General features: G+C 47.6%; 1 protein-coding gene across 5 annotated transcripts in view; it reads right to left on the reverse strand.

The window, feature by feature from the left end:
* PDE4B (phosphodiesterase 4B) overlaps window positions 1-24,645 on the reverse strand; it is a 288,183-nt gene that overhangs the window by 231,596 nt on the left and 31,942 nt on the right. For 2 of the 5 annotated variants that reach the window (XM_054165475.1, XM_054165477.1), the window contains exons 2-3: window positions 21,376-21,487; window positions 20,012-20,247 (exon numbers count right to left, since the gene is read on the reverse strand). In XM_054165475.1, the coding sequence (XP_054021450.1) occupies window positions 20,012-20,247; window positions 21,376-21,420 (281 nt within the window). In that variant the 5' untranslated portion in view covers window positions 21,421-21,487. Of the gene's footprint in view, window positions 1-652; window positions 1,153-20,011; window positions 20,248-21,375; window positions 21,488-24,645 lie in introns of those variants that run through there. The other 3 variants (XM_054165481.1, XM_054165478.1, XM_054165476.1) reach the window with 2 other exon arrangements.

The raw sequence follows: 24,645 nt of genomic DNA on the forward strand, positions 1-24,645 counted from the left end.
ATGTAAAATGTGAACAGTGGCAGACCCAGAAAATGAAGAATTCCCTGCTTGTGGCACGGTGTATCCAGGATAACTGACAGGCAGAGCCGTAACGGTGTGCAAATGGACTGTTTGGGGCTTAGCAATTTAAAGGGAGGGAAAAGATGACTCTTAGCTGGAGTTGCCTTGAAAAAATGGCTGAAAGAAGGGCTATTTGCAGCAGCAAAACAGTTTAAAAGCCCCTCACAGTGAAGTTTAAGTCCTTTACCAGCATTTAACTCCCTACCCACATCACCCTGTCTGCACTGTGCTGTCATCCACAGCCGGAGCTGACACGGGGTGGGGGGGAAAGAAAACAACACGCCTCGAAGGCTCTGAAATGAATTCATGTGGTGTCCCTCCAACAACACAACCTGGGAAAGTTAGGGGCTGCTGCCTTTGTTTGACAGAGATTAACCACAGCACACGGGAATAACAGGGCTGAGTTTCTCCCCCAGGGCACAGAAGCTGAATGACAATTGTCAAGACACTGCATTATACATACTGGGGGCTGCCTTCTGCTCCCTTCATTCAGCACTCACAGGGAGGACCCTGAGTGAATCTCAGCTGCCTTTTTTCTCCGCACGTTAAAAGGCAGCTGGGCAACCCCAGGCCGATCCCCAGCAGAGCTTACCAGGTATGTGCCACGGTGAAGCGCCGGCGCTGGCGGATGCTTTTGTTCACCAGCAACTTTCTGAAAAAGCAGGGAGAGTTCCTCGGGGAGCTGCGAGGAGAAATTTTGGGAGACGTAGGTCTGTTCCCAGGCAGCTTGGGAAGCTCGAGCTCTAAATGCATTTGCTCTTTGAAAGTCCTGATGTAAATCTCAGACTCTGGAGTAGCAAGTTCCTTAGAAGAATCTTTTGCTGTCATAGCTCAGGCGTTCTGCGAGCTCTCACCATTCAGAGAAGGTACCAAAAACGCATCGCGCCGGCAGCGCCGCAGATGAAAACTGCTGATAAATGAGCAGAGCTTGCCCCTGCTCATTCAACCAGGCTGGGCTCCAAATGGCAAGGCTGCCCGAAGCAACGGCAGCAGAAATCGAAGGGTGATAAGCCGGGGCTGTCAGAAAACCCTTTATCAGCCCAGCTCTCCCTCTGAAAATGCGCCAAAGTGTTTCTGTGTCAGCAGGCTCCCTGTGGATGCAGCTTTGCCTGCCAGCTACACACCGACGCGCGCCGGAGCCATTCAGCCCCGCACACCAGCTCATGAAAAATTCATACCAGCCAGCTCCCGATCAATCCCTTTCCTATAACACCGGGGCTTCACAGAAAAAAAAGCTGGGTTTTTTTTCAGGGTGCACTGATAAAGCTAAGGAATTCCCTGCTCTTGTCACCAGCCGACTAACCCAGTTCATTCAGCGTGCTTAATAAAAGGGTCTTCATTCAGAATTACTTAGGTGCTGCAGTAGCTCCACCCATGCCATGCTTATTGGCTCCATATTATTTTGATAACTGGACTCTCTTCAGCTCTGCCTTGTAAGAGGAGCGTGTCAGGTTCTCATGAAATATTCAAGATCTGTCTGACACCATGACATCGTCCCTGGGCATCGCCCTGCGCAGCCCAGGCACACCCAGAGCGACCCCCAGGATGGCAGCAGCAGTGGCTGGGCTCAGAGAGGTGCACAGCACTCAGGGTGGGCCAGGATGGTCTGGCAGGGAAAAAACAAACCACACCACAAAGCAAGGAACAATGTTCTGCAAGAACAAAGCAAGCAAGTATGCGGGGATGAGCTGAATGCTGGCAGAGCAGCCCTCGGTGCTTTGCTGTCTGATGGTCAAAGGGCAGAACCACCTCCAGACGCTGCACAGCCCTGAGCCAGCAACCAAACAAGAGGGAAACACCAAAGGATGGGGGAATCTGGCACTTCCCTCCATGCAAATTAATGCAAATTAATTTCAGTGATGTAGGTATTTAGAAACACACAGCTCAAGATTATTTTTTGCTGGACATAAACAACATGAAACCAACTTCTACACTTGCAAGGCTTGAAAAAAAATATGCAGGAAGTTAAAGCCAGGGTTTGATGCTGATAGTAAGAATATAATACATCTCACAGGGAGTGGCAGTGCATCTTGTTAAAGCAGGTGACATTAAATATAAATACAAATTCTTTTCAAAGGAGAAGGAGCCAGGGAAGGGCATCCCCAACCAGCACTCTGATTTAGGTGACTGCATGGTAGAGGCATCACTTACACAACAAATTCCCATCAGTCCCTGTCCATTCCAGACTTCTTTTCACTCATATCCCAAAACACTTCCCCAAACCATTAGTGTGCCTTCCTCAACTTCCAGCAGAAGGTTTGCTACAGAGAGCTCCCCTATAGCAGAGACTACGGAGGAGTTATAGGCATCCTACCCAAACTGCTACCAGGTTATTCACCAGCCCTATATATTTAAAAACAGCCCAAAAAGAGGAAGACCTGCCTGAGCCCAACCTAAGGGCCCTGGCAATATAGTGCTATTTAACACCAAGAGGTTAAGATAGTAGCAGAAAAGGAACATTTGATGACACCCTGGTAGGCTGTGATCTGTTACCCTCCATCTCCACTGCACTGACAGCCAGTGAGAAGACAAAGGGAAGCTTCAGAGCTATGATAAGCCACTTAAAAAATCCACACAGATGCTTAGAGTCTGGAATTCTAAATGGGAAAAACTAAGCTTGTAACTGACCAGGAAGCAAAATGGGATACTGGATGCAGTTTACTGAGAATCCACCTAGGATTAGAGAGGGCATTTCCATGCCTGTTCACAAAGCTATTGATATGGTGAAGAGAACAAAGGGAAACTCACCTTCGAAAAGCACTCTGCAATAAAACAGGCTGCACAAAGGCTCCTCAGGCTGACTGTGTCCTTTCCTTACCTGAAGTCAGAGAGATTTCACCAGCAGCATCCATTAAGGAAGTGCTTCACATTATTTGGGACACTCATAAATTAGCAACGAGATGTCAGCCCCACAGCCTGCAGAAGGAAGCGTGGTGAAATGTGCACAAGCTGCTGATGGAGCAAAGAAATGCAAGGCTAAGCTAATGAGATGGGAAAAGAAGGCTGGGGAGGGGCAGGGGGAGGCAAGCCTCCATGCTCCCTTAAAGCATAAAGAATAAAAAGAGAGCTGGTGGAGTGTCCATCCCTGGGGACACTCCAAACCCTCCTGTGTGACCTTCTCTAGGTGAACCTCCCTCGGCAGAGGGGCTGGACTCAATGATCTTCAGAAGTCCCTTCCAACCTCACAATTCTGTGATTCTGTGAAAAGACAAAGTGCCACCTGCTGTTTTGGGTAGCCAAATGTAGGTGCTTCTCCGAGCTGCTCTCTGGGACACCATCTGCTCAGTACACACAACCTGAGAGTACTTTGAAGGCTGATGCTTAGCACCTGGCATTTCTTCTGTTAAAGATCCCTCAGTTCTTGGTGGGACAGGATCTAATGGCTAGCTGAAAAGGCCGTAGAACAGCTCTTCCTTGCTTCAGTGACCATCTTTCATGCTGCCAGCTTCTGATGTCATACAGAGGACCACACAGCCAACATCCATATAGCCTCTACTGATTTGCAGTACTGGAAGCACATGCTGCTTGGCTCCAGGATAAGCCAAGGTGAGGTGGGAACAAGAACATCTCAAGAGTGCCCTTCTCTGGAAGCTTTCAAAACCACACTGGATGCATTCCTATAACCCTGCTTTAGCAGGAGGGTTGGACCAGATAATCCCCAGAGATCTCTTCCAACCCAAACCATGCTGGGATTCTGTGACTCTGGGATTCTGTGACCTGAGCTAACTGGCATGAAGCTTGGAATTAGAATGAATTTAGAAGTCATTGTGACAAATGGATTTTGCTGGTTCTACTTCTTTTTCAAAGGATAAATTCTATCATCCTAGTATCAGGTGACAGAATGAGAATAAATGGCCTGAAATTCTGCCAGGGGAGGTTGAGGTTGGATCTCAGGGAAAATTCCTTTCCTTCATTGGAACAGGCTGCCCAGGGAAGTGGTGGAGTCACCATTCCTGGAGACGTTTGAGAAATGTGTGAACCTGGCACTCTGGGACAGTTTAATGGCCATGGTGGTGTTGGGTTGGACTAGAGGATCTCAGAGGGCTTTTCCAACCAAAACAACTCTATGAAGTAACAATGGTGAGACACTGCAACAGGTTGCCCTGGGAGGTTGTGAATGCCCCCTCCCTGGAGGTGTTCAAGGCCAGGTTGAATGAGGCCTTGAGCAACATGTTGTAGTGAAAGGTGTCCCTGCCCATGGCAGAGAGATTGGAACAAGATATCTTTAAGGTCCCTTCAAAGCCAAGCCATTCCATTAATCTATGAAGTTTGGGAAAAGAAGAAAACTGAAGGGAAAGAGGGTTTAAATCAAGTACAGAGCTTCCCATTCAGAAATTCTGGCTTTTTGTTGTCTGCTTTCAGAAGGAAAATAAAGATCTTTTGGAAAATGAAGCCTCTTACTTTTGCCAAATGTATAAAACACAGATTCCCCCTCCTGCACAGCTTCAGTTGCTCTTCAAGCAATTTGCTGTCTAAATGCATCCCATAATGTGTGCTCCTGAAGCAATCAAGAGTCTGTTCCTTAGTGCTCCTTAGTCCTGGAAGGACTTTCATGGTCCCTCACACACATCAGCATTTGCTTGGTTCAAGCAAGCACCTGTGCAAACACAGCACTGTAAAGGTCACTCGGGACAGCCAGCCATCTCTAGAATCCTGATTAGTAGTTAAGGAAGCACAAGAGAAGGACTTCATCTGACTCTTAAAAGCCAGATTCCTTCTTTTAGAATACCTTTGATGTAAGAAATCCTATTGGGGCAGCAGCATTATGGAATCTTATGGCACTGTCACTACTTAACAGCTGGATTTCTGCCAAATGATGGCAGAAGATGGGCTGGGAGAGGATCAGCAATGGGCTTCCAGGACAGAAACTCTAGAAGCCAACTAGCTTCATTAGCTCGAAGAGAGATGAACAATGTGATCTGAAGTAGAGTCAGAAAAATCACTGTCCCACTCCAACAGAATCACAGAATGGTAGGGGTTGGAAGAGAACTCTAGAGATTAAGTTCAACCCCCTGCCAAGGCAGAGTCACCAAGAGAAGGTCACACAGGAACGTGACCAGGTGGGTTTTGAATGTCTCCAGAGATGGAAACTACACCACCTCCTTGGGCAGCCTGCTCCAATTTTCCAGCACTCTTAAATTAGAAGTTCCTCCTCATGTTTAAATAGAGCTTCTGATGTTCAAGCTTGCGCCCATTACCCCGTTCGTGCCCTTGTCCTGTCACTGGCCACAACTGAAAAAAGCCTGACTCCATCTTCCTGACACCCACCCTTGAAGTACCGATCCACTCTGATGAGATTCCTCCCCCCCCAGTCTTCTCTTTTCCACACTAAAAAAACCCTATTCTCTCAGTTTTGCTCCTAAGAGAGATGTTCCAGTCCCCTCATCAACAGGTCAGCTAAACCTTATTTCCATTTTAAAAGGAGTGATCATGGCAACTGGAATTAGAATTGGGTCACTGAAGGAACTGATGAGCTTAGAGGAACAGAGGAGTGAGAAAGATTTAGTTTTGTGAAAGAAGACAAGTTTTTGAGGAAAAGGAGAAAAGTAAACCCAAGGAGGTGGAGGGTTGAGGGGGGGCAGCAAGGTTATAAAATTACATTCTTCTCTTGGTCTAAACCAAGATGAATAAATAGAGAAAGCAGAGAAAATGAACCATAAAACCATTTTGGTTGGAAAAGACCTTCAAGATGACCAAGTCCAACCATTCTCTAACTTGACCAAGTCTGGTGCTAAACAATGTCCCTCAGCACCACATCTCTGCTCTTCTAAATACCTCCAGGGATGGGGATTCAACCACCTCCCTGGGGAGCCTGTTCCAGTCTTCGAGAACCCTTTCAGTCAAGAAGTTTCTTCTAATGTCCAACCTAAACGTCCTCTGATGCAATCTGAGCCCATTTTCTCTTATCCTATCCAAGGAACGAGTGTTCCTTGGGAGAAAAGACCAACCCCCACCTGGCTCCAACCTCCTTTCAGGGAGTTGTAGAGAGCCAGAAGGTCCCCCCCTTCAGCCTCTTTTTCTCCAGGCTGAAGAATTCCAGTTCCCTCACCAGACCTGTTCTCGAGACCCTTTAGCAGCTTCATTGCCCTCTCTGGACACAGGTACAGCTCAGGGTCACACCGCAGGCCAGGCCCTACAAGCTTTGACCCTTTTACCCTCCTTGCCTCTGCCGAGACCATAGAAGGTAGAAGAGAGTCAAGAATATGGGAACAGTCACTTGTACTGGAAAAGAAGTCAGGTAAAAAGCCTGCAGTAGAGGAGGGAATGCATTTGTGGTGGAAATGTCACAGGCCTGACACGGATGTGATCTTCAGTTTGATGCCTAAGGCAGAAGATGTAATTTCCAGGATGAGCCTGCACTGGGAATAAATCAGAGCAACCCAGGGAATGGGAGACAGGCAAAGATGTGAGGGGGAGGCAAGTGAATCAAAGAGAAGAGAGATGTCTAGGAGGGAACCTAGAGCAAGGAAAAAAACCAAACCAAAACAAAACAAAAAAAAATTATCTGGAAGCTGCAGACAGGTAAGCTGGCCAGGAAAACAGATGCCAAGGAACTGCTTCCACATGAAAAGAGAAGTTGCTGTGGGTGAAAATGTAAGGATAGGAAATGACTGCCAAGGCTTCAAGCCAAGAGCAATGGGTGGTAAGAAAGAGTTGTGAAGGTGACAGTGATGTGAGAAGAAGAGCTGAATACAGCATCACTAAAACCTGGAGAAGATGCCAAGACAATAAAACCAAAAAAAGCTGTACAGGCAGTGTGATGGTTAAGGATGTGCTTGCGCTGGAGAACTGAAACCCTTCCAGCAACGGAGTGAGTTCACTAGACACAACATTAGTGGAGAGAAAAGGGAAAAGAAAGGTGAAGTGTACAAGTTAAAGTGATTGACACAAGAGGAAACCTTAAGAGGTGTATTTAATGTCTTCTTTATTCCCTTTCTATCGTGGCCAAGCAGCACACAAAGTCCATCCCACCAACAATGTCATTAGAATCACTATTAGTTAATTCTACTCCATCCTAGCCCTAATTTCACTTTTGGCTCCCCAGAGCAGCAGCAAATCTGATGATAGCCTCTACTTAAACACATACCCATTTTAAGCCATCACACCAAATCCTGATGCTCTATGGTAGTCATTTTGCCTGAATAAGAAGTGGTAATTGTTCTAATTTGAGATGCATTTGATCAGCCTCTTCATCCTGCAATAGGGTAAAGCCACAACACTGCCCAGGGAGCAAACCTCCAGAACACACAACACAAACTCAGTGCTGAAAAATGTAACAGCAAAGAAATATTACCAGGAAGCTGCAAAGAGATCCTCATGCCATCAACTTCTTCAGCCCTGTCTGAATAATGGCTTCATTAAGAAGAGGCTGAGCAAAGTCCAATGCAGGAAAGTCTCTTTGTGTCAGAAGTGGGGTTGCTAAGAACCCAGGACTATTGGCTGATAGCTGTTTGAAGATGAGCCACTGTGTGCCCAGGTGGCCAAGAAGGCCACCAGCATCCTGGCCTGGATAAGGAGTGATGTAGCCAGCAGGACTGGGAAAGGGATTGTCCCCTGTAGTCAGCACTGGGGAGGACACACCATGAGTACTGGGCTCTGGTTTAGGCTTGTCACTCCAAGAAGGACATTGAGGGGCTGGCACAGGCCCAGACAAGAAAATGAGTAATTCTGCAGAGGCCTTTGAAACAACATTTTGGAGCACTATAAATGGTCACAGCACAGCGAACCACAGCACCTAGCAACCCTCTAGCTGACAGACCTGAGCCAACTGCACAGGAAAGAAGCAACTGAAAATACCTGTCCTTCTTTATTTTAGGGAGTCAGGAGACCAGCACAGAGATATGACCCACATCTGTGAGCTTAGCAAAGGTTGAGCAGGATCCACCCCATATAAATGGGATCTCTTGAGCTCTTCCCATGTCATCAGCACCCAACTGCTCTCAAAGAGACTGTCCCTTGCAGCCTGTGTATTAGTTTTTGGCTTAACTCCCAACAATTGCAGCCTCTGTATAGGAATTCATAAGTCGTTAGGTCTTCAAAGCATGCAGCACTTCAAGTTCAAGAAGATCCAAAAGACTTCTCAGCCCAGTCATAACTACATGAACATCTTTAAGAAAGATGCCTCAAGAACTTTGAGTGGCTTCAGTGCTGTTCCCACTGAACTACATCAACCAGGTCATTGCATCATTTGAGTTGAGCACTGCAAGGTGGCATAGAAAAATTACTTGCATTCAGAACATGGATAAAGAAGTCAGGAGAACCAGTGTCCTGGTGTGAGCTAGAGCAGAACCAATTCTGCTCAGAGCTGTGGGTGCTGAGCTTAGCCCCTGCTCAGGGTGGATTTCTGCAGCTGGGGGCTGCTGCCAGCAGTGAGAACCTGATGGGGACAGGCACTGCCGGGGCTGGGCTGCAGAAAGCCTCTGCCTTGGACTCGCTCCTGCCCACACCAAGAGCACTGCCACAGCTTGTGTTCCATGCTGGGAGCAGGAAGGCAGAGGTGGTACCTGTGGGGAGGAACAGCCAGGACAGGGAACCCTCAACTGCCCAACAAGGGATTGCAGCCCCTGGATGGCACCTGCAGGAGATAGCTGAGGGAGCACCAGGGTCAAGCCTCTTTCTCCCTGGCTGATGTCCCAGGAGGCCTCTGTCCCTTCTGATTTCCATTCCCATCCCTGTGTTCCTGAATCCAGCTCCCGAATCCAGACATGCTCCAGCACCTCAATATCCTTCTTGGACTGAACCCAGCAGCCTCACTGGTGCCCAGTACCATGGGACAATCCCTTCTGCAGTCCTACTGGCCACATCAGTCCTTATCCTAGCCAGGCTGCCAGTGGCCTTCTTGGCCACCCAGGCACACACTGGTTCAAGTTCAGCTGTTGCCAACAAGCACCTCCAGGTCCTTTTCTGCCAAGCAGCTTTCCAGCCACTCTGCTCCAAGCCTGGAGCATTTACGGGGTCGTTGTAACCCAAGTGCAGGATCCAGCACTCAGCTTTGTTAAACCTCACCCTATTGACCTCAGCCCTTCAATCTGGCCTGTCCAGACCTTTCTGTAGAGCCTCCCACTACCCTCAAGCAGATCAACACTCCTACTCAATTTAGTATCATCTGCAAACTTACTGAGGGTGGAGACAAGGCTTTCTGCTACAAGTAGGAAGGAAGCTCTACAGAGCTACTTGTCTAGGCAGGCTGGCTGCCTCTTCTCAGGCTGTTGTTTTATTCCTTAGGTGCTATGTTATCTGCCTGTGAGCAGCACGAGCTGCACCTGCCTCTGCAATGAATTTGCCTGTGACTAATCACCTCATCTCACATGAGTCACCAGCACTGAAGAGCCAGGATCAGGGCTCTGCTCACCACTGTGCACAGAAACCTCTGCATCCATGTCCAGACACTTTGGCAGGTCCAGAGCCAACTACATGCTCCATAACCACTGCCCACCATTACAGAATTCAAGCATGGTGGAAGTTGGAAGGGGCCTCTGGGGATCATCCAGTCCAACCCCACTTCTAAAGCAGGGGCACTCACAGCAGGTTGCCCAGGATCACAGCCAGAAAGGTTGAAGATATGGACCCGTTGAGGGGGTCCAGATGAGACCACAAAAATAATCCGAGGGCTGGAAGCCCTCTGCTGTGAGGCCAGGCTGAGAGAGTTGGGGTTGATCAACCTGTAGAAGAGAAGGCTTCAGGGAGACTTTCTGCTGGCACTTTCAGTGCTTCAAGAGGCTGATCAGAAACCTGGGGACAGACTTGAGCAGAGCCTGTTGTGACAGGACATGGAGTGATGGTTTGAACTAAAGGCAGAAGATTCAGACTGGAAAGAAGGGAGAGATGACTGACACTGAGGGTGGTGAGAGCCTGTCCCGAGTTGCCCCATCCCTGGAACCATTCTAGATCAGGCTGTTTGGGGGTCTGAGCAACCTGCTCTAATTGCAGATGTCCCTGCTGACTGCAAGGGGGGTGGGACTGGATGACCTTTAGAGTTCCCTTCCAACCTAAAGCATTCTATGATTGTAGATGATGGTGTGCAGGACACATGGCACAGCCAAACAGGTTTGCTGGCACCAGGAGTCACACTTTCTCCCACATCACATTCCAGAGCATCAGTGATACTTTGGGAGCTGCTGAACATCCACACAGACACACACAACCCTGTCACTGTGCTGTGGGGGGAAGACTCTGCCTGGTCCCAGCAAATATAGTGACAGAATGAGGAGGAATGGATTTAAACTGGAGATAAGGAAGAAATTTTTGACAGTGAGGATGATGAGACACTGGAACAGGTTGCCCAGGGAAGTTGTGGATGCCCCCTCCCTGGAGGTGTTCAAGGCCAGGTTGGATGAGGCCTTGAGCAAACTGCTGTAGTGGAAGGTGTCCCTGCCCATGGCAGGGGGTTGGAACTAGATGATCTATAAGGCCCCTTCCAACTCAAACCATTCTAGGATTCTGTGAATCTATGACCAAAAACCACAAACCATTGTGATGCGCATCACATCTCCTGTGATTCTGCTGTGGGGTTTCAAGCTACACACACCTATACAGCAAAATTTAAAGCAACTTCTGTGCAACAAACCAGACCACCACCAGAACCTTCATGTGCAACACTAACATACACCTAATGCCACAGACAGGCTGAGAAGCAGCAGGTAGCTCTCCATTATCAAAGCAAACACAGTTTGATCTTTCAGAAGAAGCTATCATTAGTCAGTATATTAAAAGACAAAAGAAAGTTGTGTCAAATTCTTGTCTGATTCAGCTTTTGTATCAACTCTATTTCCATCATCTCCATTTATTTTCCATTCTTGGGGAGATGAAGTTTGAACATAATATTTCTGAAGCTTCATTGTCTTTAAGGAATTCACAGTGACTCACTTCTTGCCGTACGCAGACAGCTCAAAATGTCTTATTTCACTTTGGATCGAGGTATATAATTATTATTGAATCATTAAAAACTGGTTTTGTGTGCCTACAGCTACCTCTCTTTTGAGCAGCTGGCATTTCAGAAACCTAGCATGGTGGGAATTGGAAGGGACCTCTGGATACCATCAATTGTTGTTCTACAGCCACAGCTACTCACAACAGGTAAGTGTCTGCTCAAATCTTTTGCAGAGTCTGCCTGAGCTGTGTTGGTATTTCATCAGCTTATAAAGGAATCCCTGAACACCAGCATGGTGGAATTAGAAAGGGCCTTTGTGGATCATCCAGTCCAGCCCCACTGCTATATCAGGGGCAAGCTTGCCCAGCATCACAACAGCCATGCAGTTTTGGAATCTCCCCAGAGAGACTCCACAACCGCTCTGGGCAGCCTGCTCCAGGGCTCCAGCACCATGACACCAAAGAGGTTTCTCCTCCTATTCAGATGGAACCTCCTGGGTTCCAGTTTGTGCCCACTGTTCCTTATCCTGTCACCGGGCACCACTGAGAAGAATCTGGTCCCATCCTCTTGCTCCACACAGGTCCTCTAGCTCTTGCTGAGCATTGAGCAGATGCCCTCTCAGGCTGCTCTTCTGCAGCCTCAACAGCCCCAGGGGTCTGAGCCTTTCCTCCTCACAGAGATGCTCCAGCCCCCTCCGCATCTTTGTAGCCCCCACTGGATTCTTTCCAGCAGTTCTCTGTCTTGACCTGGGGAGCCCAGAACTGAACCCAGTACTTCAGGTGAGGTCAGTGTAGAAGGGGAAAAGAACCTCCCTTGACCTGCTGACCACACTCTTCTTCATGCACCCTGGGAGACCATTAGCCTTCTTGGCCACAAGGGCCCATTGCTGGCTCATGGGGAACATGCTGTCCACCAGCACTGCCAGGTTCTTGTCTGCAGAGCTGCTTTCCAGCGGGTCACTCCTAATCTCTAAGGAAACAGAACGATGTTCAACACTGTCTTCACCTTGTTATTCATCCAAAAGGGAAATGTGTGACCATGTAAGCAGATTTAAATCTATCAAATCAAATAAATGCAAACTAGGAAAATGATTTACTGTATTTAGACATCTAAACAAAAGCTGTGTACAAAACACCTTGAGAAGATACTGACATTTTTTATTCAAAACCTAGGACGAATCCATCATTTCTTCCAACTCCTCTGTAGCAACTACACCACAGGTAAGTCTTAGCTATTCTGTTTGGATCTTCCAGAAAACAGAAAAATAAAGAAATATTCCAACTGAGCAGAAGATCCAAGAGTTCAAAACATCATAGCAACAGACAATACCTAAATATAGGCAGTCAAAACACTTCTCTGTGTGTTTTTATCTGAGACAATCACTTCAGTGTAACTCAGAGACAGTCAAATCATTTCCACTGCAGCTTCATTTCAGATAGGTTTACATTTGGACTGTGCATAAACTGACCAAGCAATGGATTTGTTGTGTGACATCAGATGGAGACAGGGGTTCACCGGTGAACCCCACAAAACAGCCTTAGAATCACAGAATCATTTAGGCTGGAAAAAACCTTCAAGCTCATCACATCTAACTGTCAGCCCAGCATTGCCAGATCACCACTAAACCATGGGCGTCCAGACTGTGCCTACACAGCTTTTCAATCCCTCCAAGGACAGGGACTCCAACACTGCCACAGACAGCCTGGGCCAGGCCTTGATAACCCTCACATCCAACCTAAACCTTCCCTGTCACTTGTTACTACAGAGGAGAAACCAAGCCAAATATGGCTCCAAACTTCTTTCAGGGAGTTGTAGTGAGCCAGAAGGTCTCCCCTCAGCCTCCTTTTCTCCAGGCTAAACAACCCCAGTTCCCTCAGCTGCTCCTCACCAGACCTGTTCTCCAGATGCTTCACCAGCTTCATTGCCCTTCTCTGGACAGGTTCCAGCCCCTCCATGTCATTCTTGGGTGAGTGGCCCTCAACTCAACCCAGGATTCAAGGTGTGGCCTCGCAAGTGCCAAGTACAGCAGGGCAACCCCTACCCTGGCCCTCTTGACCACATTCCTGCAAATCCAGGCCAGGAGGTTGGTGGCCTTCTGAGCACACACTGGCTTGTCTTCAGCCTGCAGCTGAACAACACCTCCAGGCTTTTCCCTACTGGGCAGCTTCCAGCCACTCTGCCTCAAGCCTGGAGCACTCATGGGGTTCTGGTGATCCAAGTGCAGGACCCAGCCCCTGACCTTTTGAACTTCATTCCATTGGCCTCAGCCCGTACATCCAGCCTGTCCAGATCCCTCTGCAATGTCTTCCTACCCTGATGCAGCTCCTGCCTAACTTGGTGTCATCTGCAAATTTACTGAGGGTGCCTCAATCCCCTCAATTTTACCCATCCTGTGACTGAAATAATTTTACAGAGAGGCATAAAAATTTTTTAAAAATAATAAATAAAAAAAGTTTAAAGGGTTGTTTTTCCCCTCTTAGGTCCCATTTTTCACATCATGGTTTTTCTTCTTTTTTTTTTCCCCCTCAATTCAAAGCTTGCAGCAGATTTTTTCTCCTGTTCTGATCTAGTTGAATTTGAAATGATCTAAGCAATAAGACTTCAGCCCATTTCAACAGAGTGTTATCCCACAGTCTCAAACATTACAAAAACAGAAGCCCCACACATCTCCACAACTGCCTTACCTCCTCGGAACTTGTGGGTTTCCATCTCCCTGCTCCTGCTTAAGCTTCCTATTAGAGGAAATATTTTCGTTCCATGGGATTTACAGATTTCTAATAGATGAGGAGTCACTGAGCACCACCAGCCTGACTACAGCTTCATGATCCTTTTTAATCCTCTATGCACATCTCCATCCCATTTATCATTCCAACCTCCCACCTCTATTCCTCCCTCAATTAATTACCACCAGCCTAAGAGCTTTACAGTGGTCAGCCCTAGCTGAAGTCAGCATCTCTGCGCTGAAGCTTTGGCCTCAGACTCAATTCCCCCAAACCATCCTGAATTCGATTTGGCTTGGGATTTAAGGCAGCATTTAATCTGCTGCCCACCATCACCATCTGGAGAACAAGCTGCAGTACTACAAGCACAGAGTTGACACTACATAAAGCAACCCCTGTCGTGCACACAGGATTCAGAATGAGGAATGCACTCACAAACTCCTCTTGGCACGTTCCAATTTCAGGAAGATCTTCAGATGGACATGAAAAAATTACATCAATCCATCCCTTACTACCTTCTGGAGTGCAGGAAGAAGAGTGTGGTCAGCAGGTTAAAGGAGGGTCTCCTCCCACTCTATTCTGCACTAGTGAGGCTGTATCTGGAGTCCTGGGTTCAGTTCTGGGCTGAGAGACCGGGATCCACTGGAGGGAGTCCAGGGGAGGCTCCAAAGATGCTGAGGGGCCTGGAGCATCTCTGTGAGGAGAAAAGGCTGAGAGACCTGGGGCTGTTGAGCCTGCAGAAGAGCAGCCTGAGAGGGGATCTGAGCAATGCTTAGCAAGAGCTAAAGGACCTGTGTGGGGCAAGAGGAGGGAGACAGACTCTTTCCAGTGGTGCCCAGCGACAGGACAAGTGTCAACAGGCACGAAAATGAACCCAGAAGATTCCAACTGAACAGGAGGAGAAACTACTTTGTTGTGAGGGTGCTGGAGCCCTGGAGCTGGCTGCCCAGAAAGGTTGTGGAGTCTCCTCCTCTGGAGAGATTACAAACCCACCTGGCCATTGTGATACTAGGCAAGCTGCTGTGGGGCCCCCTGCTTTAGCAGTGGGGTTGGACTGAATGATGTCCAGAGGTCCCTTCCAACCCCCACCATGTTGAAATTATCATACATAAACTCTCATCCAGAGTTTCAGTTTAGGACTCTCATTTGGTATTTGCCATTTTCCCCAGTATAGAGCTCAAACAGTTAAATGCTTTGGAACAACAGAGGTGAGAGTGAGCCTACCTAAACCATCCAGAAGAAAGCAAGACATTGTTCCAGCACCAGAACATTATAAAGATAAGTAATGAGTACAGAGCAGAGCCACTGTGCTAACAGTAAATGGAGAATGGCTCAGCAGAACACAGAGCCCAGATACATGCAGCAAGAGTTTCCCCAGGGATGTGATCAACTTAACAGGAGAAAAGTAACATAACACCAGCAGAGGCGAAACTGCACCTTACAGTTAAGAGCAAGCCTCTAGTGACCAGATTTAATTTATCCCCAGCTCTGCAGAAACTTCATTGTTGTTTTTGTGGTTAGGATGGTAAATTTCTACAAAGACTACAGTGGTTTGCACAAATAGGAGCTGACAAAAGAACTGAAGAGGAACTCTGTCAGGGAGCGTGGTGATCATAGAATGACTTAGGTTGGAAGGGACCTTAGAGATTATCTAGTCCAACCCCCTGCCATGGGCAGGGACACCTTTCACTAGACCAGGTTGCTCAAGGCTTCATTCAACCTGGCCTTCAACACCTCCAGGGAGGAGGCATCCACAACCTCCCTGGGCAACCTGTTCCAGAGTCTCACCACCCTCATACTGAAAAACTTCTTCCTAAGATCCAGTCTAAACCTAGTCTCCCTCAGCTTCAAACCATTCCCCCTTGTCCTGTCACTGGACATCCTTTTGAAAAGCCCCTCTCCAGCCTTCCTGCAGGTTCCCTTCTGGTATTGGAAGGCAGCTATAAAGCCCCCTCAGAGTCTTTTTTTTCCTCCAAGGTGAACAAACTGATAGGATGAGAGTAATGGCTTCAAACTGAAATACAGGAGGTTTAGATTAGATCTAAGGAATAAATTCTTCACTGTGAGGGTGGTGAGGTAGTTGAATAGGTGTGGATGCCCCCCCTCCCTGAAGGTGTTCAAGGCCAGACTAGACAGGGCTTGAGCAATCTGGTCTAGTGAGAGGTGTCCCCGCCCATGGCAGAGGGGTTGGAACTAAACGATCTTTAAGGTCCCTTCCCTTTAAGGTCCCTTTAAAGTGTATGATCCTGTAACAAGACATAAACCCCTAAGTGACTACTTTGCTCAGGATAAAATGCCCAGGGAAAAACCTCACTCCCAGCCTCCCTGCCCTAGTTGAAGAGCTCATGTGCCCTATACAAGGTTCACCTGTGTTTCTGAGTAAAAACACTGTAATGAGGAACTTGTGTACCGGCAAGAAAAGCTACCTGTCACCGTGATACCTTGAGGAAGCTCTTTAACAACCTTGCAGCTATTACAAAAGGAGCTGTTAGCTCCTGCACACAGCAGACAAATGAAATCAAGACATTCTTTTTGGGACTCGTGTTTCATGTCACAATAATGAGGCGTTCCACGTCTGTCTCTGGGCTTTCACGGGCACAGAAAGAGCTTACAGAAAGCTCAGGTAAACCTACACACTTCTGAATTGGTCCTGTGGGAAGTGTCTCTCCAAGCTACAGCTCTCGAGTCCTCAGGTAAAAAAACCAAACACTATGGGAATCTTAAACAGTTAATATCAGACACTGAAGAGCTGGGATGATTTATCTTACTGAACACTAACACTGAGGATGGGGGAGGTGATTCTGCCCCTCTGATCTGCTCTTGTGTGACCCCACACACAGCACTGTGTCCAGTTCTGCTGCCCCCAGCACAAGAGGAACAAGGAATTGTTGGAAAGGGGCCACAAAGATGATCCAAAGGCTGGAGCACCTCCCCTGTGGGGACAGGCTGTGAAAGTTGGGGTTGTTCAGCCTGGAAAAGAGAAGGCTCTGGGGAAACCTGGCAGGCTTCCAGTACCCAGCCCTCTGGAAGGAGGCTAAGAGGAGAGCTGGGGAGTGACTTTTTACGAGGGCTTGTAGTGACAGGCTGAGAGGGACTGGATTGAAGCTGGAAGAGGGGAGATGTGGCCAGTCAGGTGATCGAACAAGAGGAAATGGCCTGAAATTGTGCCAGGGGAACAATTTCTGTGCTGTAAGAGTGGTCAGGCATTGGAACAGGCTGCCCAGGGAGGTGGTGGAATCACCATTCAAGAGATGTGTGGACATAGCACTGTGGGACATGGTTTCATGACCATGATGGTGTGAAGTTGATGGCTGGACTCAATCTTAAAGGTCTTTTCCAACCCCAAAAATTCCATGATTCTGTGTTTGCTTCAGTATTCCTCTCCTTCAAACCTTTAACAATTTGGGGTTTGCAGCATTAGTAAGAAATGACCTTGCAGCTATATTGGACGTCCATCCTATATTTAGGATCTTGCCTCCAAGCAGCAGTGCTGCTTTGCAGCTCTAATTCTTTCATGCTCAGATATATCACTTTGTATTTATCTACACTGAAATTTTCCTATCACTTTATTGCCAACTCACTGGGTCTCTTAATGCTCATATCATTCCAAAGCTGTTTCCACACAGTGGCGTCTATCAGCCTTACACAAACAAAACCTGCATCTGGGATATCTTTCATGCAGGACTGAACCAAGATACAGAAACCCAAAATAAGCTTGGGGACCATATCCTGCTTAGACCACCTACACCAAAACAAATCTCCATCGTTAAATGAGGCCTGTGAGAAAGATTAGGACAGACATTTAGCAGGGCCGTCGGTGACAGGACAAGGGGTGATGGTTTAAACTGAAAAAGAGATTAAAACTGCAGAGAGGGAAGGACACTTGATTCTGAGGGTGGAAAGAGCCTCCCCCAGGGTGCCCAGAGAGGTGGCAGCTGCCCCGAGAGGTGGCAGCTGCCCCATCCCTGAAACTATTCTAGGTCAGGTTGTTTGGGGCTCTAAGCTCTAGTTGCAAATGTCCCTGCTGACTGCAAGGGGTTGGACTTTAAAGGTCCCTTCCCACCCTAATCACTCTACAATTCCATGACTGTGCTGCCCATGCGTGGTCAGGCCCTCAAGAATCTGAAATTGTGAGATAAGGGATTGTGTGGCATAGGGTGGAGGACAGTGCTGATCAACCAAAAGCCCTTGATGACTACAACTTAAATAGATAATGAAAAGATGAGGCCACTTTTCTGCCCAATCTAGCTGATGCCCAAGTCAGAAAGGTGAGGGGGGTGCAAAGACTCCTATAACAACATGTTGGAACAGCATTGCACCACAGTGTGGCACATCAAACAGCAGCTCCCAACTCGCTGTGTGGCTGTATATAGATTCAAGCAAAACAGATCTTAGAATGGTTTGGGTTGGAAGGGACTTCCAAGGGTCATCTAGTTCAACCCTCCTGCAGTCAGCAGGGACATCCTCCATTAGATCAGCTTGCTCAGAGCCTTGTCCAGCCTCATCTTGAATACCTCCAGGGATGGAGCCTCAAATACCTCCCTGGGCAACCTGTTCCAGTGATCCACTACCCTCACAGTAAAGAGCTTGTTCCTAACATTCAATCTAAATCTACTCTTCTCTAATTTCAAACCACTGGCCCTCGTGCTATCACCATAAGCCTTTGGGAACAGGACCTCTGCAGCCTTCTTGTAACCCCTTTCAGGTACTGGAAGGCTGCTATGAGGTCTCCTTGGAGCCTTCTCTTCTCCAGGCTGACCAGCCCTGGCTCCCTCAGCCTGTCCTCATAGGAGAAGCATCCAACCCCTGACCATCTTCATGGCCTTCCTCTGGACTTGCTCCATCAGGTCCATGTCCTTCCTGTGTCCAGAGCTCCAGAGCTGGTCACAGTACCCCCAGGTGAGGTCTCACCAGAGCAGAGTAAAGTGGCAGAATCACCTCTCTCCATCTACTGTCTTCTTTTGATGCAGCCCAGGATGCTACTGGCCTTCTGGACTGCAAGTGCATACTGCTGGAAGCTATCTGCTCACTTCAGAAGATGAGCAACAGAAAGCATAGTATGAGTGGCACACCATTAGAGCAAAACACATTCAGAGACACAACAGGTAGAGATTGCATCTGCTGTAATGAAGAGAGGAGCAGCAATGCCCTCTTGTGTTACAAGGGAAACTAAGGAGAACTCCATTGTAACTCCTCCCCATTTTCCTACATCCTTTATGTGCATTCAAAGAGCAGAACCAATTCATTTTTAGAAGCACACCACCAGAACAGGCTCCTGAGCACCTTGCAGGAATACAAATTGTTGCAAAGGGGAACACTCCTAAAATACTCATCACAGTACAGCAACCCTTTTATTGTCAAAACTCACAATCCATCCCAAATTAGCTAACTCATTCTGCTCCATTTATCCACAGCAATTAAATGCAAATATTGAACAAAAGCCCCTGCTGCTTTCTCTTTGATTTCTGTGTCTCATCTATTCAAGTGCAGAGTTTAAAAATCCTATTTTCAAGAGAAAAACTGTTTTTAAATTGCTCTGACAAATTAATTTAGGATGTCCTCTCACACTGTTCTAATGCAAACTGAAATGCCAGCTCTGAAAAGTGCTGAGCTTCAGAGAAGCTAAAAGAAGATTCAGACTTGGGAACAACAATGTGAACACGTTTCATAGCCAGCAAATGAAACTGAGAGTGGAGCATTTGAAAACCAGAATCCAAAGCACATTTGGAATCTGAAGGGGACAGTACAAGTTTCAAGGTGGCATTGGAATGACATTTCACGTGGCAAGCTGGACATCTAACCTCATTTCACCAGAGAAATCTACCCTTGTGATTCCAACACTTGAGTATGCAGGGCTTTATCATCTTCTCCTCTCTCTGGATGAATTTCCTTGATTTGGCACCTAACATTCAGTTTCTGTTTTGGAGCTCACCTCTTCACAAACCCCTTTTAGCCAGCTCCCTGATAGTTCTTTGGGACTTTTCCTGAGCTTAACATCAGACTCAAACACTTTTCCAAGCCTTTCTTCAAACACTTGGACAAGAACTAGCCAGAAAGACAAAGCCTTTTACTTCATTCCCGTCTAGAATAGTCAACCACCATGCTGAATTATTCTGTCAGTACAAAGCTAGCAACACAAATCCTCTGGCCAAGATCAGAAGGTACAACAGAGAATTTCCATGAAGATGCATGAAAAGGTGGACAGAAGAAGTCTTAATAGCAGTAGAATTTCAGAAGGTGGCAATTCCTGTGTAAACGATGTCCATGACACAGCAGCTGACTGACATCAACACCACATCCAAAACCACAAAACGACAAAAAGCCAACCATGTGGGATTCATAACAAAGAGAAACAACTTACCAGTCGTGGTAAGTGGTGATGGCAATACTTGGAGGTGTCAACAGAGGCAGAGTTGTTGGTCTGCAGATAACATCCCTGTCTGGTGTCTTGGCTTTTTCCGTTTGTCTTTGGGACAGCGGTGGTAACTGCAGATTACCTGAACAACACCTTCTTCCCCTCCACAGGTCTATGCCCAGGGCATGGCTGGAGGTACTGTAGGACTTACTCAGCCCACACTCCAGATAATCCAGAGAACTCTGCAAAGACAGAAAATGCCACTGAAGTGCTGCATGTGTTTTCTTCCAGGAGGATAAAACACATTCAATTGTCGTTCTACAGCCATAGCTACTCACAAAAAAGGGAAGTGTGTGCTGAAATCCTGGCAGAATCTGCCTGAGATGCATTGGTTTTTTATTAAGTTATAAATGAATCCCAGAATGGTAGGGGTTGGAAGGGACCTCTAAAGATCATCCAGTCCAAAGCCCCTGCTAAAGCAGGGGCACTCACAGCAGCTTGCACAGGATCACAATGCCCAGCTGGGTTTGGAAGCTCTCCACAGGAGACTCCATAACCTCTCTGGGCAGCCTGCTCCAGGGCTCCTGCTCTCTCACACCGAAGTTTCATCTCCTGTTCAGCTGGAACCTCCTGGGTTCCTGTTCATGCCCACTGCCCCTTGTCATGTCACTGGGCACCACTGACAAGAGATTGGCCCCATCCTCTTGTCCTCCACCCTTTATGTCTTGAGAATTTCCCTGCTACCTCTCAGTATTACACTGACCAAGCTCTGCGCCACTCATCTATACTTCTCATGGTTGGGTGTGTGTTGGTTTGGTTGGTTTTAAGTGCACAGGGTGTAATCTCTACATTTTATATGAGTAGCAAAAATCTCCAAGGAAATCAGTGAGTAACCAAAGCAAAACCAGTTGATACTTACAAAATAAGGCAAAAGTAGCTTTTTTATTTTTTTACATAAAGCACTAGAGAAAATCACAGAAGGGGCTGGGCTGGAAAGGACCTTAAAAGATCATCTAGTTTCAACCCCTGTGCCACAGGCAGTGAAACTCCTACCAAACCAGGTTGCTCAAGGCCCCATCCAGCCTGGCTTTGAACGCTTCCAGGCTTAAGGCCTCCACAACTTCCCTGGGCAAAATGTTCCAGTGCCTCACCAGACTCATGGGGGACAATTTCTTTCTAATGTCTGATCTAAATCCATCTTCTTCCAGTTTGGAGCCATCCCCCCTCATCCTGTCACTACATGCTTTGACAGAAGTCCCTCTCCATCAATCCTGTATCTCCCTTCAAATCCTGGAAGGTTGGGAATGTGCCTAAAAAGAAATAAATATATAAAAGTCCATCAACAGAAGGTGCTTTTAGAAGAAACTCACCTCATCTGCAGTTACTGTCATGACACTTCTGCTTTTCTTCATCATCAAGATTCCAATGCACCTCGTTATAAAAAACTCTTGTTGGTAAATCCAACTTCTTCAGAGAGGCAACCTGAAAGAAAAAGACAAAGCAAACTATTTTTTACTAATCAACTGGTTTTAGTAATAAACTGCAGAGCTAACTGGTATCATCACAGCTGACTGGTAACTTACTGCCCATTTCATCCACACTTGGCTAGGTATGGTGGGCAAGTGTCACTCTCCTCTAGTAAAAGGACAATCCAGTATTTAATAAAATCATGTTAAAAGTAACCAGCATTCACAATCAAGCCCTGAAACGTGGGATCAAAGCCAATGGGTTCTACTTGCAGAGGATTTTCCTTCAAACAAGCCCTTTTTCAGAGGTCCAGCACAGAAGGTCTCCAAGAACAGCTTGAGTTGGTTCTCAGAGGAGAAAGGAATTAGGTTTGTATATGATGGGATTAATCCTGACTCCCACACATTTATTGTTACTTCCTCAGGCACACACCACTTCAGCCACTAAATTACAGCCTTCTGTGGAGGGGGACACGGCAGTCACTTGGAACTACACCAAAGTGTTTGAGAACAAATCCCTTTGGATCATTCCCAGCTCTCCTATGCTTTCTTGCTGTGGATTCAGTGCTCACAAGAAGCTACATTCATGATTATAGAGACAGAACACTGAGGGTTGTGGGGTTTGTCTTTCCCCAAAGAGCAGGTAGAGCCGGAGCGCCACTTTCTTATGGTGCTCAAGCATACAGTGTAGTAGTGGCTCTGGCACAATCATAGAATCCTGAATGGTCTGGGTTGGATCCAGTCCAACCCCTTCTGCACTCAGCAGGGGCATCCTCAACTAGATCAAGTTACCCAGAGCCCTGTTGAACCTCACCTAGAGTATCTCTAGGGATGGGGCCCCAAACACCTCCCTGGGCAACTTGTTCCAGTGTTCCACCACCCTCACGGTACAGAACTTGCTCCTAACATCCAACATAAATCTACTCTTCTCTAGTTTGAAGCCATTGCCCCTCATCCTGTCACTGCAGGCCTTTGTAAACTGCCCCTATGAAGCCTTCTTCTAGGCCCACTTCAGGTACTGGCAGGCTACTATTAGATCTCCCTAGAGCCTTCTCTTCTCCAGGCTGAACAATCCCAGCTCCCTCAGCCTCCTCACAGCAGATCATTTTCCCCCTGATCATTTTCATGGCCCTCCTCTGGACCCACTACATCAGGTCCATGTCCTTCCTTTATCAAGGGCTCCACACCTGGACACAGTACTCCAGGTGAGGTCTCACCAGAGCAGAGTGAAGTGGCAGAATCACTAATAGTTGGACTTGATGATCTTGAAGGTCTTTCCTAGCCATAGTGATTTTACCCCATTCGGAAGGATCAGTTTTGAGACAGAAGAGTGCTGAAAGGGCAGTGCTCATGAACTTCAGTGCTGATGCCACCACAAAAAGCTGTGCAATAGCTTCAGCCTTGGTGATGTTAGACACTACATAATGTTCACTCTGAGACATCAGGGGTTTGGAACTGTGCTCAGATCACCTGCCCCTGCAGGGCCAGCTCAGGAGAGCAACAAGCAATTCAGACAGCCTGCAAAAAGGGCTGGGGGATCCTGGCAAACTACCCAGCCAAAGGGCATCTCATTCTCTTCCCTGCCACTGCCAACATCTGGGGTCCAGCAGTCTGCACTGCTCACTTTGGCAACTGCTTGGATGGCAACTGCTGCTCATACAAACCTGTTCTCCAGTTCCCACCACAAAGAATTCAGGACTCTACATACTCAAGCGTGGCATCTAAGTCTGGTCTGCAGCCATCACACAACTGTGCCATCATAGAATCACTTTGGATTGGAAAAGACCTCAAGATCATTGAGTCCAACCATTAACCCAGCACTGCCAGGTCACCACTAAACCATGGCCCTCAGCACCACATCTAAACAGCTCTGAAACCCTTCCAGGCATAGAGACCCACCACTGCCCCAGGCAGCCTGGGCCAGGCCTTGACAACCCTCAAGGGGAAGAAATTGTTCCTCATGTCCAACCTAAACCTCCCCTGGGGTGACTCAAGGCTGGTTTGGGGTTTTTTTTTGTCACTTGTACCCTGGGAGAAAAGGCTAAGCTCCACCTTACTCCAACCTCCTTTCAGGGAGGTATGGAGAGACAGAAAGTCTCTCCTCAACCTCTTTTTCTCCAGACTGAACAACCCCAGTTCCCTCAGCCACTCCTCACCAGACCTGTTCTCCAGACCCTTCACCAACTTCGTTGTCCTTCTCTGGACCTGTTCCAGCCACTCTGAGGGTTCAGATTCAGCTTCATACCATCATGCCAGGGTTAAATTCTATTTAGCTTGCACCTCTACCTGTCTAAATCAAAAAAAGCTTAAAGAAAAATCCCCCACACTAACTCTCAAGCATAGCAACTGAATCCACAGTGATGTCTCTGAACACAGAGGCCTAAGAACATGGCAGTCTCGGAGGGTCAGCTGCTCATCTGCTCTTCCATGCATAAGATCTCCTGATCACTCGGGGGGCAGCAGAGAGGAAAGAAAGGGAACAAAACAAACTCAAAGGAAAGACAAGCACACATCTCCAGCCTGCAGTTCTGGCTGTGGCAGAGGCACCTGCAGTTGTTTTCCTTTCCTTGGGGTTCATACATCCAACACAGACACATCCCTTCATTGCCAGCCAAAGCCTTCACAGCACTCGCATCCATGCCAGACATAACTCTCTGCCATTCCACCACAAGTGCTGAAGGCTTCATCCTGTATGAAGCCGCACAGGAGGAAAGCACCTAAAAAGCTTCTCTCCAGGAAAGATGAAAGGGAGATCTTCTCCCTCTCTTCAGTTCCCTCAAAGGAGCTTCTTTTGAAGTGGGAGTCACAGAATGTTAGAAGCGGGAAGGGACCTCTAGAGATCACCGAGTTCAACCCCACTGCCAAAGCAGGATCACCTAGGGCAGGCTGCACAGGTGGGCTTTGAAAGTCTCCAGAGGAGACTCCACAACCTCTCTAAGCAGCCGGTTCCACTGCTCTGTCAATCTCTTTCCCCAAATAAAAAGGGATAGGAAACAAGCAAATGGCCTCAAGTGACACCGGGGGAGGTTCAGGCTGGACATGAGGAAAACTTTCTTCCCCAGGAGGGTTGTTCAGGCCAGGCCCAGGCTGCCTAGGGAGTGCCCATCCCTGGAAGGGTTTCAAAGCCATGGAGATGCGATACTGAAGGGAATGGTTTAATGGTGACCTGGCAGT

This window comes from Dryobates pubescens, chromosome 11, assembly GCF_014839835.1.
Source record: "Dryobates pubescens isolate bDryPub1 chromosome 11, bDryPub1.pri, whole genome shotgun sequence".
Classification (NCBI taxonomy): Eukaryota; Metazoa; Chordata; class Aves; order Piciformes; family Picidae; genus Dryobates; species Dryobates pubescens.